The 16,246-nt window shown below is 40.2% G+C and overlaps 1 protein-coding gene across 3 annotated transcripts; it reads right to left on the bottom strand.

The window, feature by feature from the left end:
• Positions 1-12,353: 12,353 nt before the first annotated feature.
• Positions 12,354-13,848, bottom strand: LOC122068728. Of its 3 annotated transcripts, none has more exons than XM_042632610.1 (3): positions 13,146-13,848; positions 12,998-13,043; positions 12,354-12,857 (listed from the first exon to the last, which is right to left on the bottom strand). In XM_042632610.1, exons 1-3 carry the CDS (start codon positions 13,662-13,664, stop codon positions 12,826-12,828), a joined length of 597 nt encoding a protein of 198 aa, XP_042488544.1. In that variant the 5' UTR covers positions 13,665-13,848; the 3' UTR covers positions 12,354-12,825. The 3 variants fall into 3 exon arrangements, with proteins under 3 accessions (XP_042488544.1, XP_042488543.1, XP_042488545.1); XM_042632609.1 differs by having other exon boundaries at positions 12,998-13,042; positions 13,120-13,845; XM_042632611.1 differs by having other exon boundaries at positions 12,354-12,736; positions 12,998-13,042; positions 13,120-13,845.
• Between the last annotated feature and the right edge of the window lie 2,398 nt (positions 13,849-16,246).

The raw sequence follows: 16,246 nt of genomic DNA, 5'->3' as shown, positions 1-16,246 counted from the left end.
GTCACCAGTGTTTTGACTATAACTTTTTGGTCCGACCTTGGATTGATTTGAGATCAGTTGTGTTGGACTCACAACTCAATTTCCTACAACTTCTATGAAGGTTTCATCTCCTGATACTAACTTTAAGATTCCCTAAATACCCTTGAGTTAGGTTACTGTGTGTTCCACACCACTTAGAAATTTTCCATACCTACTCAAGCATGCTCTATGGTCATTCTAATATGATGCAATGCACATGCATGAGGTGAGTGCATATAAGTATGTGGAAATTACAAATTACATTAAAAATAACTAATCTATCCTAATGGTCTTCTTCTTCACTTGAATCTTCCATTCTTTAGCCCTTCATCTTCTTTCCTTCTTGTTTGCTGTTTCATGTGTTTAAGCTTAGCTTCATGTCTTGATTCGACCTTTGATCTTCTAAGAGTTTCTTCAAGCTAATCACACTTTAACAATCAAGTTAAAGATGTATGTTTGTTTGTTAACACCAAAACATGGCAAGGAGTGTGGACATGTTTCCCAACAATCTCCCCCTTTTTGGTGATGACAAACAAACATAGACAATGAAACCAAATACAAGAAATAATTTGACTATCTTTGTGTAAAGATCAATAGATAATGAAATGCAGAGCCAGAAAGGAAACAAGGATAGATAAAGTCATTTCCATAAACAGTTTAAAGATAATATTATCATTATCATTATCATTCTGATACCAATTGTCATTGTCAGAAGTTATCTTCTCCCCCTTTTGTCAACAGCAAAAAGGTAAAAAAAAAAAAAAAAAAAATACTCCCCCTGAGTATGTGCCACATAGAAGAAGTAGCATAAGTTCAACTTTCCATAAATGTCAAAGTATATAATAAAAAGCGACTGAAACAAACATAAAATTTGCAAGAAGAAAACATAAGTTCTAATCTGCTGCATCCTCATCCTCCATGTCCGTCTCGTCATTGTCTTCTGCATCATCCTCAGCGTCTTCTTCGTTGCGGAGGAGCTTGAGAATCTCATTCTGCTTTCTTTCCATTTTTGCCAACTGAGCAAGGATGATATTTCCAACTTTCTGAAGATCAGCAACAGTTGCATAGGCTGAGGTCTCATCACTGCCTGGTTGTTGTGGCTGGCTGGGTCCAGCAGTAGCCTTTTTGGAGTGTGTGGACTGCTGGGGAAGAAGATGCATCTTTCGAATGGTGGAAATATTGATCTCTTGGGGAAAGGGATCAAATGATTCACCAGAAAAATCTACTTGAAAGTGGTCCATGATTTGGCAAATCATCCGTCCATAGGGTAGATTTCCCTTTTGAAGTCTATCACCATGGGTAATCATTGTTTTGAGCATGATGTAAGGAAGGTTGATGGGTACACTTTTGCAAACACAGTAGGTAAGATAGGCATGAAATGGGGAGACTTCATCTCTATGACCACTCTTTGGGAGAATGTTGTAAGAGATGATAAGATTGACAATCCTCCCTATATCCGTAAGTTCTTTAGCCTTAATTTGGTGTGTATTAGCATATTCCTTCATAATGCTAGAATATACACAGTCAACATCCATGAATTGTTCTATGTAGGTCTTGGATTGGTAGTACTTGAGGTCCCCTACCATAGAAATATCTAGGATTTCTCCTAAAATTAGGATGTCGAGGTCTATTGGAACGCCCTTAACATAGGAATGGACCATAAGGGTGTCACCTTCACCAGAGAAGGTAAGATTGCAAAAGAACATTTTGACTAAATGGGGATAACAATGGGAGTCAAGTTTGAGAATGTTACCCCATCCCAAAGCATCAAAAAGTTCTTTGATGTCATACCTGGATAAAGAGTCGGTATCGATGGTCCTACCTTGCTCTATGTTGCGAGAGATGTAGAGATCTCATGATTCTTGAGCAATGGTGGAGGAGAACCATGGATCTTTGTCAGTGGCCTTCCTTTTTCCTTTATGAGCCACGGTTTTCTTACCTCTATTTGGGCAGTGAGAGTCCATGATGATTAGAGGGGTAAGAGAGAAAGAGATGCAAGGGTTTTGGGAGATGAATAGGAATGAATCTCAAGAGGAATGAAGTTCTAGGTTAGGGTTTTGGGAGATGAATAGTCGAAATAGGGTTTTAGACCAAATAGGATTCCAAAGTTGTGGAAAAAATGGGTTAAAAAGTTGATTTTAAAGAGTTGAGAATCGAATTTTCGACGGCGTCGGTCGACCGGTATATTGTGGCGGTCGATCGGTCTCCCTTTCGGTTAGAGGCGGTCGACCGGAAGTCCTTGGCGGTCGACCGTAAAACCATTCGATCAGTGGCGGTCGACCGGTATACAGGGGCGATCGATCGGTTGATTCTAAAAAAACTTTATTGCTGTGGAAAGGATTTTTCAAGTCCGGGCTTTTGGAAAGAATTTGCAAAAAGGAATGTTTATTTAACCAAATGGGTTACAAATGCCAAGTTCCTTCCTTAGGAAACTAAAACGCTCTTCACCAAGAGGTTTAGTAAATATATTTGCGAGTTGTTTATCAGTTTCAATGAATTCTAGAGAGACATCACCATTTTGAATGGTGTCTCGTAGAAAGTGGTGTCGGATATCAATGTGCTTTGCCCTTGAGTGTAAAATGGGATTTTTACTCAAGTTTATGGCACTGGTGTTATCGCACATGATTGGGCAAGATTCGAAACGCACTCCAAAGTCCTGGAGAGTTTGCTTCATCCAAAGGATTTGAGCACAACATCTACCAGCTGTAACATATTCAGCTTCTGTGGTAGATAAAGCAACGGAGTTTTGTTTCTTGCTAAACCAAGAGACAAGGCAAGAGCCGAGAAAGTGACAAGTACCACTGGTACTTTTTCTGTCAATATGGCAACCTGCGAAATCAGCATCTGAAAAGCTGACCAAGTCAAGGGGTTGGTTTTTGGGGTACCATAACCCAACATCACAAGTGATTTTCAGATATTTAAAGATTCTTTTTACAGCAGTGAAGTGTGATCTCTTGGGATCAGCTTGAAACCGAGCACATGCACATACACTGTACATGATGTCAGGTCTACTTGCTGTTAGATATAGAAGGCTTCCAATCATGCCTCTATATCTAGTTACATCCTCAGAAGGTCCATTCTCATCCTTGGTTAGTTTCAAGGATGAGCTCATCGGAGTGTCTGAAGATTTTTTACTGTTAATGTCAAATTTCTTTAGCAGCTCCTTGGTGTATTTGCTTTGATTTATGAAAATTCTATTATCAGTCTGTTTTATTTGAAGTCCAAGGAAGAAATTTAACTCTCCCATCATGCTCATTTCAAATTCATTGCTCATTTTGTTACTGAATTCAGTACACATTCTCTCATTGGTTGAGCCAAAAATGATATCATCTACATAGATTTGAACAATGAGTATGTCATTCTTCAGGTTCTTCACAAACAGGGTTGTGTCAATCCTCCCCCTTGAGAAGCCACTTTCTATCAAGAAAGTGCTTAATCTCTCATACCAAGCTCTAGGGGCTTGTTTGAGTCCATATAGAGCTTTCTCAAGTTTATAGACATGGTTTGGAAACTTAGGGTCTTCAAGGCCGGGAGGTTGAGCTACATATACCTCTTCTTGAATGTATCCATTCAAGAAGGCACTTTTGACATCCATTTGATATAGTTTAAAGTTCTTATGGCATGCAAAAGCTAGTAACATTCTAATGGACTCCAACCTTGCTGCTGGTGCATAGGTTTCATCATAGTCTATTCCCTCTTGCTGGTTATACCCTTTGGCAACTAATCTTGCTTTGTTTCTCACTATGGTCCCATCTTCATCCAGTTTATTACGGAAAACCCACTTAGTGCCTATGATGGTGTGGTGGTCAGGTCTAGGGACAAGTTCCCATACCTTGCTTCTTTCAAACTGGTGAAGCTCCTCTTGCATAGCTATAATCCAATCACTGTCTTTTAGTGTTTCTTCTATGTTTTTGGGTTCGATCCTTGAGATAAATGCAGTGTGATTGCATACCTCTCGGGTTTTAGATCTAGTCTGGATTTCTCCATCTAGATCTCCTATGATGTTTTCTAGGGGATGATTCCTATGAGGAATGACTTCCTTAGGTAGTGTTTCTAATTTTTCTATGATAGCATCATTTGAATCGTTAAGAGAAATATCATTAGTTTTGTTTTTAAGTTCATCAATAATATCATCATCATCAGCAAGAGATTTATTTAAATCGTTAGGTAAAGATTCATCAAATCTTACATTCATAGATTCCTCAACCATTAAGGATTTTTTATTAAAAATTCTATATGCCCTACTGTTGAGTGAGTATCCTAAGAATATCCCTTCATCAGATTTTGCATCAAATTTTCCAAGATGGTTTTTGGTGTTTAGGATGAAGCATTTACATCCAAATACTCTAAAGTAGTTTACTTTTGGTATTTTACCAAAATATAGTTCATAAGGTGTTTTAGAAAGCAAAGGTCTAAGGATTATTCTATTTAGTACATAACACGTTGTATTTACAGCTTCAGCCCAAAAGTACTTAGGCAAAGTGTATTCATTAAGCATAGTCCTTGCAGTCTCTTGTAATGACCTGTTTTTCCTTTCAACTACTCCATTTGATTGAGGTGTTCTAGGAGCGGAGAAGTTATGTTCAATACCATACTTGTTGCAGTATAAGTCAAATTTACTTATATTGTCAAATTCTCCTCCATGGTCACTCCTAACAGAGGTTATAGTATACCCTTTCTGATTTTGCAATTTGTTACATAGAGTTGCAAATTCATCAAAGGCATCATGTTTATTTTTCAGAAAAACAGTCCAAGTGTACCTAGAGTAGTCATCAACAATTACAAAGGTGTAATTTTTACCACTCATACTAGAAATGTTGATAGGTCCAAATATGTCTAGATGAAGTAGTTCTAATGGTCTAGAGGAAGAGACAATATTTTTCGATTTGTGGGAAACTTTGGTTTGTTTGCCTTTTTGACAGGCATCACAAAAGCTATCTTTTTCATACTTGATTTTAGGGAGGTTTCTCACAAGATCATTGGATGCTATGGTTTGAATCAGCTTGACATTTATATGTCCAAGTCTTCTATGCCATAATGAATATTCACTATGGTTAGAAACCAAGCATGCATTTAAGGAACTTACTTTATCAAGTATACAAACATAAATGTTGTTTTTCCTAGATCCTTTTAGTATTAGATTACCATTTGTATCTTCAATACAACAGTGGGAGACATTGAATTCTACTTTGTATCCAATACTACATAATTGACTTACACTTAGGAGATTGTAGTTCAAATTTTTCACAAAGTAAACGTTCGAGATTGAAATACCTCCAAGTTTTATTTTTCCAATACCAGCAATCTTTCCTTTGCTGTCATCTCCAAAGGAGACCCATCCTCCATCATAGTCTCGTAAGCTTGAGAATAGGTTCTTGTTGGATGTCATGTGTTTGGAGCATCCACTGTCGATGACCCATTCAGCTTCCACCTTATTCTTCAAGCAAACCTATAACAGAAATTTAATCGTACATTGGTCCCCATAATCTCATGGGTCCACCATTGTTAGTGTCAAACTTCCCGACTGGAACCCAAATGGTTTTGTACTTTTTAGGATTTTGGTTCTGCCTTTGGAATGGCCTTAGGTTTCTTTGAGTCCTCTGATTTTCATAAGATCCATTTGATCTTGGAGTATAGTATCTATAGAGTCCTTGGTTTTGGTATTTCCCTTGTGGTCTATAAGTCTCACTAGGATAGTTCTTGTATCCTTGGAATTGCCTTTGGGGCCTCTCAATAGAGTACTCTCTATGAGGTTGGGTTTTTCTATACCTGGGCATAGGTCTAGAGTTTTCTTGAGGCCTATATTGCCTTCTTAGGGGTGTGTAGTAGTAGGCATGGTTTACTCTTGATCTCTCAGTTTGAGAGTTGGGCTTTTTCTTGAGGTGACACTGTTTTATGGAATGTCCTGACTTTTTACAAAAATCACATTTAATGTAGGAGGTGGATGGTTGGTTTCTTTGGTCACCCCTTCTTGGATTTCTATATGGATTTTGTCCATTGTAACCCAGTCCTTCTCTTTCATTTGGACTCTTCCTTTGAGAACCTAGAAGGTTGTCAAGGTTCTTTTGCCCCTGGGTAAATGTGCAGAGGGTGGAGTTCAACTTAAAGTTTTCTTCCTCCAGTTCACTTACCTTTGAGGTTAGTGCCTCCACTCTCTTATTTAGTGTTTCAACCTCCTTTTCAAGTTTACTTTTATCAGACTCTAATTTTATACTTTCTTCATATAAGGCCTCGAAGGCTTCTTGAAGTTCCTCATTAGAGTCCCTTACTAAAAGTTCAGGTTGAATTTCACATACCTCTTGTTCTTCATCTCCGATGGCCATCAAGGCGAGGTTGGTGACTTCTTCTCCAAATTCACTTTTCTCTTCATCACTTGAGTCCCATGTAGCTGCATAGGCCTTTCTTTTTGATTTATTTGGGCATTCAGTTCTGAAATGTCCAGGCTTTCTGCACTCAAAACACACTATGTCTTTAGTAGGAATTTCCTTGGGTTTAATTTTTGTTTTACCTTTTTCCCCATAGGATTTGTCACCGTAGGATTTGTTCTTGTGTTGGAATCTTCCTTTCTGTTTGAGGAATTTGTTGAATTTCCTCGTGATGAGTGAAATTTCCTTTTCCATGTCGAATTCTTCATCTTCTTCATCATCACTTACTTCTTCGATAGGTTGAGTTGATTTTAGCGCTATGGTTCTCCTTTTCTCAGAATTTGGTTTGTCGGCATTCAGCTCTACTTCATGCGTTTGGAGAGATCCAAGTAAGTAGTCCAAGGAGATTTTCGTCAAATCTTTGGCTTCTTCGATTGCTGTTTTCTTGGGTCTCCAAGCTGCAGGTAAGGCTCTTAAGATTTTTCTGACTTTCTCAGCGTTAGTATAAGTCTTGCCTAAACCTTTAAGATTATTCACAATGTCAGTAAATCTAGTGAACATAGAAGTTATTGACTCATCTTCTTTCATAGAGAATGACTCGTAATCAGAGACAAGTTGATCTACCTTTCTTTCTTTTACCTCTGCTGTACCTTCGTGTGTGACAAGAAGCATATCCCAAATTTCTTTAGCCGTGTCACATGCAATGACTCGGTTGAACTCTTGTTCATTGAGGGCACATTGAAGGAATGTAATGGCACGGAAGTTGTACTGGATGAGGGTGATATCTTCAGCTGTCCATTCTCCTTCATCCTTAGGTACTGTCTTTCCATCAACTATCTTGGTGATAGTGTATGGTCCATTCTCTATGGCTCTCCATACAAGAATGTTGTGACCACACACAAAATTCTTGAATCTGCACTTCCAGAAAGAAAAGTTTTCTCCATTAAAGTACGGGGGTCTCGAGGCGTTCATGCCTTCTGGTGGTCCTGTGGTCATGGTCTTTGACTCACTTTAAGACAACTTAGTCTTATATATTGAGCTCCCACTCTGATACCAATTGAAATAACCTAGAGGTGGGGTGAATAGGTTATACTAGTGAAATTTTAACTCTTTTCGATGTATAGAACACAAGTGTGATTGTAATTTAAAACAATGCGGAATAAATAAAATAGGCACAATCACACAACACAAGATTTATAGTGGTTCGACTCAATCCGAGTCTAGTCCACTCCCTACAAGAATCCTCTTGTAAGGTATTCCACTAGTTCTCCCTTTCAGTACAGTAGGTAGGGAAGAAAACCTTTACAATCTTTTTCACGGATAAGAGTATCCTTACAAATCTCCTTTTCAGGCAGAGAGACGCCTTCATAATCTCTTTTAGAGGTAGAGAGAGACCTTTCTCTTTTTAGGATAAGAGTATCCTTACAATCCTAAGTACAGTCTAGAATTGTAAAACAAACAGAAAATAAGAAATAGTGGAATAAGAGGAATACCTCAAGTATGGTGCAAATGAGAGTGAATAATAAATGATGAGTGATACACCTTATGTAAAGTCCTCTCTTACGGCTTTGACTTGCACAGGAGAGAGTAGAGAACTTTAATTAAGACTGAAGCCTCTTCTTTGGGATTTGTGTAACAGAATAACTCAAGTAGAATAAACTTCTCTAATGCTTGGAATAATGCTCTTTAAGCTCTTTCTTAATGAATAATTAATTAAGAGTGATTAGGGTATTTATAGGTGAACTTAGTGAAGCATTTTAGGTAGGGAATCAAGCTCTAACGGACATATTCTGGGTATACCGGTCGACCGCCATTAGTAGCCGGTCGACCGCTAAGAGCCGTTGTAGGGAAAAAAATAGCTGTTGGAGTACTTCCAGACAGGCACCGGTCGACCGGGACTTTCAGCCGGTTGACCGCCTATGGTCTCGAACAGGTCCGGTCGACCGGAGCTTCCAGTCGGTCGACCGCCTATAGTCTCGGTTGGTTCCGGTCGACCGGGGATTCCAGCCGGTCGATCGTCAACATGACATGCTCTGTCATACTGACCAGTCACCAGTGTTTTGACTATAACGTTTTGGTCCGACCTTGGATTGATTTGAGATCAGTTGTGTTGGACTCACAACTCAATTTCCTACAACTTTTATGAAGGTTTCATCTCCTGATTCTAACTTTAAGATTCCCTAAATACCCTTGAGTTAGGTTACTGTGTGTTCCACACCACTTAGAAATTTTCCATACCTACTCAAGCATGCTCTATGGTCATTCTAATATGATGCAATGCACATGCATGAGGTGAGTACATATAAGTATGTGGAAATTACAAATTACATTAAAAATAACTAATCTATCCTAGTGGTCTTCTTCTTCACTTGAATCTTCCATTCTTTAGCCCTTCATCTTCTTTCCTTCTTGTTTGCTGTTTCATGTCTTTAAGCTAATCACACTTTAACAATCAAGTTAAAGATGTATGTTTGTTTGTTAACACCAAAACATGGCAAGGAGTGTGGACATGTTTCCCAACAAGAGTGTGGTGGGAGAGGTAGCACTTACCTCCGGTAAGGATGCGCGTAGCCAGGAGCAAGTGTGAGTCTAAACCCTTTCTCCTTCTTCTTCCCCCTCCTTTTTCTTCCTTTCTCTTCTCTCCTTCCTCTCTCTCATGTTCTTGTACAAGTGAGAAATGAATGATTCTTCATTTCCACTTATATAGTAAGTTAGGTCCTTAGGGTCTGTTTAGCTGGTCCTAGTCCTGTCTGAGTAGGTTAATCTAACTTCCGGCGCACGTGGACCCAACCCCCTTGGTCCGTAGGGTGCACACATCATAAGGAAGGTGTGGAGGGAGCATTTGGAATCATTTGGGGTTGTCTACAATGCGGTGGTGGAGCCCACGGGCATCGGAACCCAACCAACAACCTAAATGGCCAACGAAAACAGGTCAGTGGAAACAGGCCCAAGCTATTTCTGGTGGTAAACTGTCTTAACTGCTTGTTGTCCACCAGTTGGTCTTGCACAAGTAGTTGCCCTAGGCTGTGTTTATGGTCTTTCGATAGTTTTGGTACGTGTCGGGATTCGTGTGTGGGGTGTCGGGTCACTTACCATCTGGGATCGCAAGGTCTAAATCCCCTCTAGTTGGATTGGCAAGCAATACACGAGCACATGGGGTCATCTCTCCCCCTTCTACAATGGGCAGCCATAAGCCAAAACCTAGTGGTACTTTCCACCTCCGGTCTGAGACCTATCACAATAGTTCAAATTAGACGGGGTCAGGGCATGGGTGTAACACTACGGGTTGGACAAAGATGATATCAACCAATCCCATTGGGAATGAGCCTAGACTAGACATTAATTCACCCGGTTGTCATTAAAAAACTGGTTTTTCCCCACCTTATTACTCATCATCCATACCAATCCAATGAATGCTATATGCCAAGAATCAAAATCAAACAAGGCCGATACCAATCAAATCCAATCGATTCTAGTCGGTCCAATCCAATTCCTCAAACCGTGGTCTAGCATCACAAATCTGTATGAGGTTTGTGTTTTTAACTTTTCATTAGTAAACAACATGCCGATAATGGGATGTACCACCCCAAGTTCAGGGTAGGATCATACGGAAAATTTTTGTCTGCTCCCAAAATTCTACTACCCCTAGTAGCACAACCAAGTAAATAGAATCTTAGGGTAGGGGTAGAAAATACCCTCCTAGAGTGGAATTTTCCAATCAACCCAAAGATTCCATTTATTTCTACTATTGGGGTTGGATATTGCTCATAGACAGTTAAAATGGAACCGCAAAAAAACTTTGTTTAGGATGATGCATTTAAAAATACTTAAAAAAATTAACAGAATAGTCAAAAAAGAGGTCAAACATTTCAAAAATGGGAAAAAAATGAAAACGCACAGTACATGTTTAAAACGCTAGATTTTTTAAGTACGAAGCCAAAAAAATGACAATATACACATACAAATTGAGGAATTATTCCATAATTAATGTCTACATTCACAAGTTTAAAACAAAAGGAAATTCCACTCCCCTCCCTTGGCCTTTTTATTTATTACACCTCCCCTGCGAAGTTTAAAAATACATAACGCTCCCTTCGATGTTGTAGATTCTATCAATCGTATCCATGCCATGAGTTGCCCACCGTTAAGTGATGACACAAGATATAGTATTTCATTTAAACCCCAAAAGACCCTTACTTTAATGTGAGATTACATATTTGCCCCTCAGTCAGAAAACTAAGTTTCATCTTCTTCCTTTATTGGAATCAAAATAAAGGCAATAAGCAACTTGAAGGTTAGTTCCTAACAACGGCTTCAAGTCTTGAGTTCATCTTTATTCTTTTATGTTGCTGCTCGAGCAGTGAGCAAAGCTATCTTACTCATCTTAGTTGGGCTTTGTTTGGAGAGAAAGAGAGAGGATGGCTCCTGGTGCAGTAATGACATCAGAGTTGCAAGTGGAAGAAGTGACTTTCCCTAGAAGTGTGAAGCCTCCAGGCTCAACCAACACACTCTTTCTGGGTGGTGCAGGTGGGTTTTAGGGGTTTATTCTATTTTATGTTTTACAATGATCATAGAGCAATGATTCAACAAGAGCAAATGAAATTTCCTCCCAAGCCCTCTACTATTCTTCCCCCAACTAAGATCTCCTTCTATGTGAATGGAAATGAATGAGAAATGGCTGGTGTGATTTGGGTTTTTCAATTTCAGGTGTGATAGGATTGGAGCTACATGACGGTTCATAAAGTTCATCACCATCAGTGGCAGGAAGCCCTTCCCTCACTCACCGCTAAGTGGAAGGGGAAGACCATTGATGAACTCACCTCCTCCCTTGACTTTTTCTTTGATATTGTCTCGGGGCTGTAAACCTCTCTCTCTCTCTCTCTCTCTCTCTCTCTCTCTCTCTCTCTCTCTCTCTCCTCTGTTCTTTGTTAGAATTAGATACCCTTAAAACAGATTCAAATTACAGATCAGAACCCTCTCTAGCTCAAAAGAAATTAGTAGAATTGAATTTATGTGCGCAAGTGAATTCAAGAAATTCATAAAGGTGACAATGTTAAAGCCATTGATAGGTCAAATGTGCATAGAGAAGGTAACGGAGAACTATGTGGCTTACTGGAAAAAGCCATTAAGAGTGATGCAGAGGCCAAGGTGGTGGAGGAGTTCACGGATACCTTTAAGGATGAGAACTTCCCATCTCTAACTTCCATCCTCTTCACTCTTTTCCCCCATGGCTCCCTTACAGTTCATTCTTTTTCTGTTATCCATTAATTGTTTTCCTTTATAATGACTTGGGTTTGATTCCTACTTTTCTCTTTTCTATGATTTAATATGTAGATTGAATCCTCCAAAGTAAAAGATAGGGTGATACCAAAAGTAGGGAGTGCAGTGATAGAGAACAAATAGCTGGCGGAGGCAGTGCTGGAGTCCATCGGCAAGCATGGAGTTTCCCCTTCGGCGAAGCAAAGCTTGGCATGGCGGATTCATAGATTGTTGTTGTTTGAGTCTTGAGCTTAAAAATAGATGGGGTAATAACTATCATTTGACATGTAACTCTATCAATGTTAACATTACAGGGGATGAAGTAATTTTAAACTTCACGGGGGAGGAGAGTGTAATAAATGAAAACATCAGGGGAGGTGAGTGAAATTTCCTCTTAAAACAATTGGATGAATTATATAAATAGTGTGATGAAGAGATACATAAGAGGGGCTTGCTTGATGGACAAATATTATGGATTATATCTTTATGTTCAAATAATCAATCCTGAGAAGATTTTATATTTATTTTTATTTTTGTTTCACTACTTGTATGTTGTTTTCAAACCCAGTTGGCCCGACCTCAGACATTTTAATAACAAGTTGGGCTCATAAAGGGTCAATACTTTAGATTCTAATTAGGCTTTGCAACTCGAGTGAGAAGAGTTTTGAAGCAAAGAAATCACAATTTACTCAAACATAGAGATGAGCCGTAGGGATGTAAACAGATCAAATTCGGATTGGATGTGATTGGATGCAAATATTTTTAGATAGGATACAGATACATTTAAATGGATATGGATGCAGATCGAATTCAGATTTTTTAACTATCTGTTTACTCTCTGAATTGTACAATTCGGACCTTCCTCCCCCAAATGGACCGCCACCATCCTGTGCTCTCACATCACTACAACCAGTGGATCCTAATGAGAATGACTAATGGGGATGAGACGATCATCCCAAACGGAAGGCCACCATCTTCTGCTACAACCAGTGGATCCTAATGGGGATGATTAATGGGGCTCATCCCCAGATGGATAACTATCGTCTACACAACTCGCTTACCGGTGAAAAATGTAGGAACAAATCATCGGTATTCTATCAAAAAACAAAACAAATCATTCGTCAAAATTGATGATTAATGCTTTAAGAGACATAAATTCAGGGTCCATCTTCACCATCTTTGATTAGATTACAGATGTCAGAGCACTCCACCAGGCTGCATAAAACATATATAAAGATGAAGATGAAGATGAAGATGAAGATGAAGATGATGATGATGATGATGATGATGATGATAATGCACACGAGGAAAAGAGGGAGGATAACATTGAGATTTTAGAGAGAGAAAACATATACCAGTATTGACGGCTTCGGAAGCCTTGCTTGAAGACCACAAGAGGCCTGCAAAACAGAGACCAAATTAAATAGGGAAATTGTAGAGATTTTCTGAATGGGTGAGATGATTCAATATTGAAAACCTTCTAGCGTTGAGGGGACCCTCAGCAGGAGAACCAGCACCACCACGAATGCAAGTGGTTACACACTTGATGGTGCAAGATTCGGCCTTCCTCGATTTTGGGCGTTGGATCCTGGCCTGCTTGCAGTCAGTGGGAGAAGCACACTCACTCAAAAGCATCTGTGGGATGTTGGACAGAGTCTCCTCACCCTCAGGGGGTGGTGGTGGAGAGGCAGTTGCGGTGGCAACCACCGTGGAGAAGACCATCATCGCCGCTATAAGAAGGGCGATTGGTAGATTGCAGTTACTGCTGGTTGCTGCTCTGGTACCAATCTGCTGCAGCTTCTTCTGGGTAGTGTTGGGATGGTATCCATGTCTATTATTATAGCTGCTAGTGTTGTTAGAACCAACAAAGCACACGAATGCTTCTGTGTTGCCGCACCTCTTACAGCTACAGAAGGTGGCTCTACTACATCGGCGAGGCCAATACGGAGTTGTAAACCTTAACCTATGGAAAACAAGAGGTGAAGCCAGAGGAGCTGGAGCAGTCCCATAACAAATCATCATACTTTTCCTCTAGCGGATTTGATTTTGAAGTTCCATGGTCGGGCTTCTCTAGCCTTAATTTCGTTCATCCCTCTCTCTCTCTCTCCCCCCAGTACGTCGATGTTATGTTCCGCTGCAATTGAACAAAACATTCGAACCTAAAAAACAAATAAACTTGAATCACTACCTTATCCTTTCTCCCTTCCCTACCAATGCTGGGTGTACGCGTTTGTGCTCTCTCTCTCTCTCTCTCTCTTTGCATTAAAGGGAAGAAAGTGAAATTTTAAGGGTAAAATATTTGCACACTATCAGCTGAAATTTAAAACTGCATGCAGCACCCCTTTCAAGACTCAAATTAGTGTAGCAATCCCAGTAAAATGTCCTATATACCCCCTAATTTCAGTGTTTCCATGTAATACTCTCCCTCTAAGGCTTGAAAGTGCACATTGGTGGCGAATAGATACCTTCCCCAGTTTTTAAACCCGAAAAATAAACTTTTTATTTTTTACTTTTGGAAGAAAGTTTTCTGTGGGGGCGGGGGGAGTGTGGCCCCTAAGCCAAGATACTTGAGGGTGTGAAATGACCAGCTCGCCTCCCCTGAAAGGGAAAATGATATTTTTGTAGATGCTTGACCCTTGTGCACGCATATGAACACACTCCCCCATAGAAAGTAGTCCCCCCTTTTTTAGCAACAAAAAATAAAATTTTAAGGCAAGAGAACTTTGTCTGCTTGCACGGCCATTGCGTTGGCACACAGGCCAATGGGAGGGTGCATAGAGGCATACAGGCGGGGGGTAGTATGGTCTTTTTGTGCCCACCTGTGTGAGAGCATAGAGACACGCAAGCAGGCAAGATTCTTTTCTCCATAATTTTATTAGAAAAAGTTTAAGAAGGAGAAACTCTTTCCCATAAAAGCGAAATTTACAAGGTATGGGGGTGGATGAATCCACCACACATGCAACAAACCTAAGGCCAAAGCACCTTTGGCAAGGAAATGAGCCTCTTTATTGGAACCGAGGAAAAATATGAAAGAAAACAATAGAGAATAAGGAAGTTAAACACAAAATGTCTTCTACAACTGCTCTAGTAGCCAAGTCCAAAGGAGACTCCAAATTATACAAGCATTTTATAATTGATTGGCAATCACTAAAATGGCTAAAGGGTCTAAACCCAGAGCTTTTCCTAACAAAAGCCCATCAAAAATGCCTTCGGCTTCTATAGTCGTAATGGAAAAACCACTCCAATCTTGCATTTTTCAGCCATAAAGGAGACTTCATTACCACACCTCGGCTACCCTTGTGAACGAAGCAATCCAAGCTCCATTAGAAATAATGATAAAGTAACCTGGAGGCATAGAAAAAACATGACGCTCAGCAGAAACAACTAGAAATGTAAGACATCTTAGCATTGGCAATACACAGATATCCTTCTATAAAAGAACCAGAAATGGTGTTACACCCGTACCTTAACCCGGTCTAGTTTAAACTTTTGTGATAGATATTGGACCAAAAATATGGAGTACCAACGGGTTTTGGATTGCGGCAGTTCATTGCAAGAAGGAAAGGGATGACATCACTTGCTTGTGCATTTCATGTAAGTCTAATTGGAGAGGATTCAAGCCTTCCGACCCCAAGCGGTAAGTGACCCGACACCTCCCTACCCGAGTCCTGGAACATACCCAAAATTTTTGGAAGACCATACTCATAACATAGGGTAACACCATATGGAATGACCAAGTGAGGACATCAGGCAGTCAAGGCACAAAGCTCCCTTGACCATCGGAAACAAGGCCACCAAAAGCACTTGGGCTGAATCTGGTGACCCTAAATCCAGTGGTCTAATAGGCTGCTGGTTGGGTTCCGATGCCCGTGGACCCACCACCCGCATCGTGGCCAATTCAGTATGACATCACATACTCTCCCACCCCTCTCCCCATGACTTGTATACTCTATGAGTCTAAGGAGTTGGGCCCATCTGTCCTAAATGACGGAAGAACCTACTTGGATTGGACAATGACCAACCAAACAGGCCCTAAGCATTTCATTTACTATAAATATGAGAAGTGAGTTCATTTCTCACTTCTCACTTGTCCTAAAATGTGGAGTGAAGAGAAAAGAGGGGAGAAAGGAAGAGAAGGAAGGATAAGAAGAAGGAAGAGAAGGGAAGAGCTTGACCTAGCTCTCGGCTTCGCGTCCCACTATCGAAATCTTACCGCAGGTAGGTGCTACTTCCCTTACCACTCTCTTCATTTTGATCTAGTGTAGTTGAGCAAGGGAGTGCATCGTCGAGTTGGAGGGGTAAGCCTCGACCGCGGCACCTCCCCAAAGTTGGGTGAGTGTGTATTTCACTCTCCCATATGATTGCCGAGCTCAAACCAAGTCGGGTGAGCTCCAGCAACACTTGTGACCAAATGAGTAGCTAGGGTTTCAACAAGTCGGTAGTCATATCTCCCAAACAGCTCGGCTGAATCAGAACTTCTTCAGCTTGAAATGGAGGCAGGAAGATAGATGATGAGTACATTTTTGTGTGAAATCTAGGGTAGTAAAACATGCATTTTACATATTTATAAAGGAGCTACCTTGGGTTTTACTCTCTTTTTGTAG

Source organism: Macadamia integrifolia, unplaced genomic scaffold (genome assembly GCF_013358625.1).
Source record: "Macadamia integrifolia cultivar HAES 741 unplaced genomic scaffold, SCU_Mint_v3 scaffold453, whole genome shotgun sequence".
NCBI lineage: Eukaryota > Viridiplantae > Streptophyta > Magnoliopsida > Proteales > Proteaceae > Macadamia > Macadamia integrifolia.
Note: the sequence above shows the minus strand (reverse complement) of the source record. Positions and strands in the feature narration are given on the sequence as shown.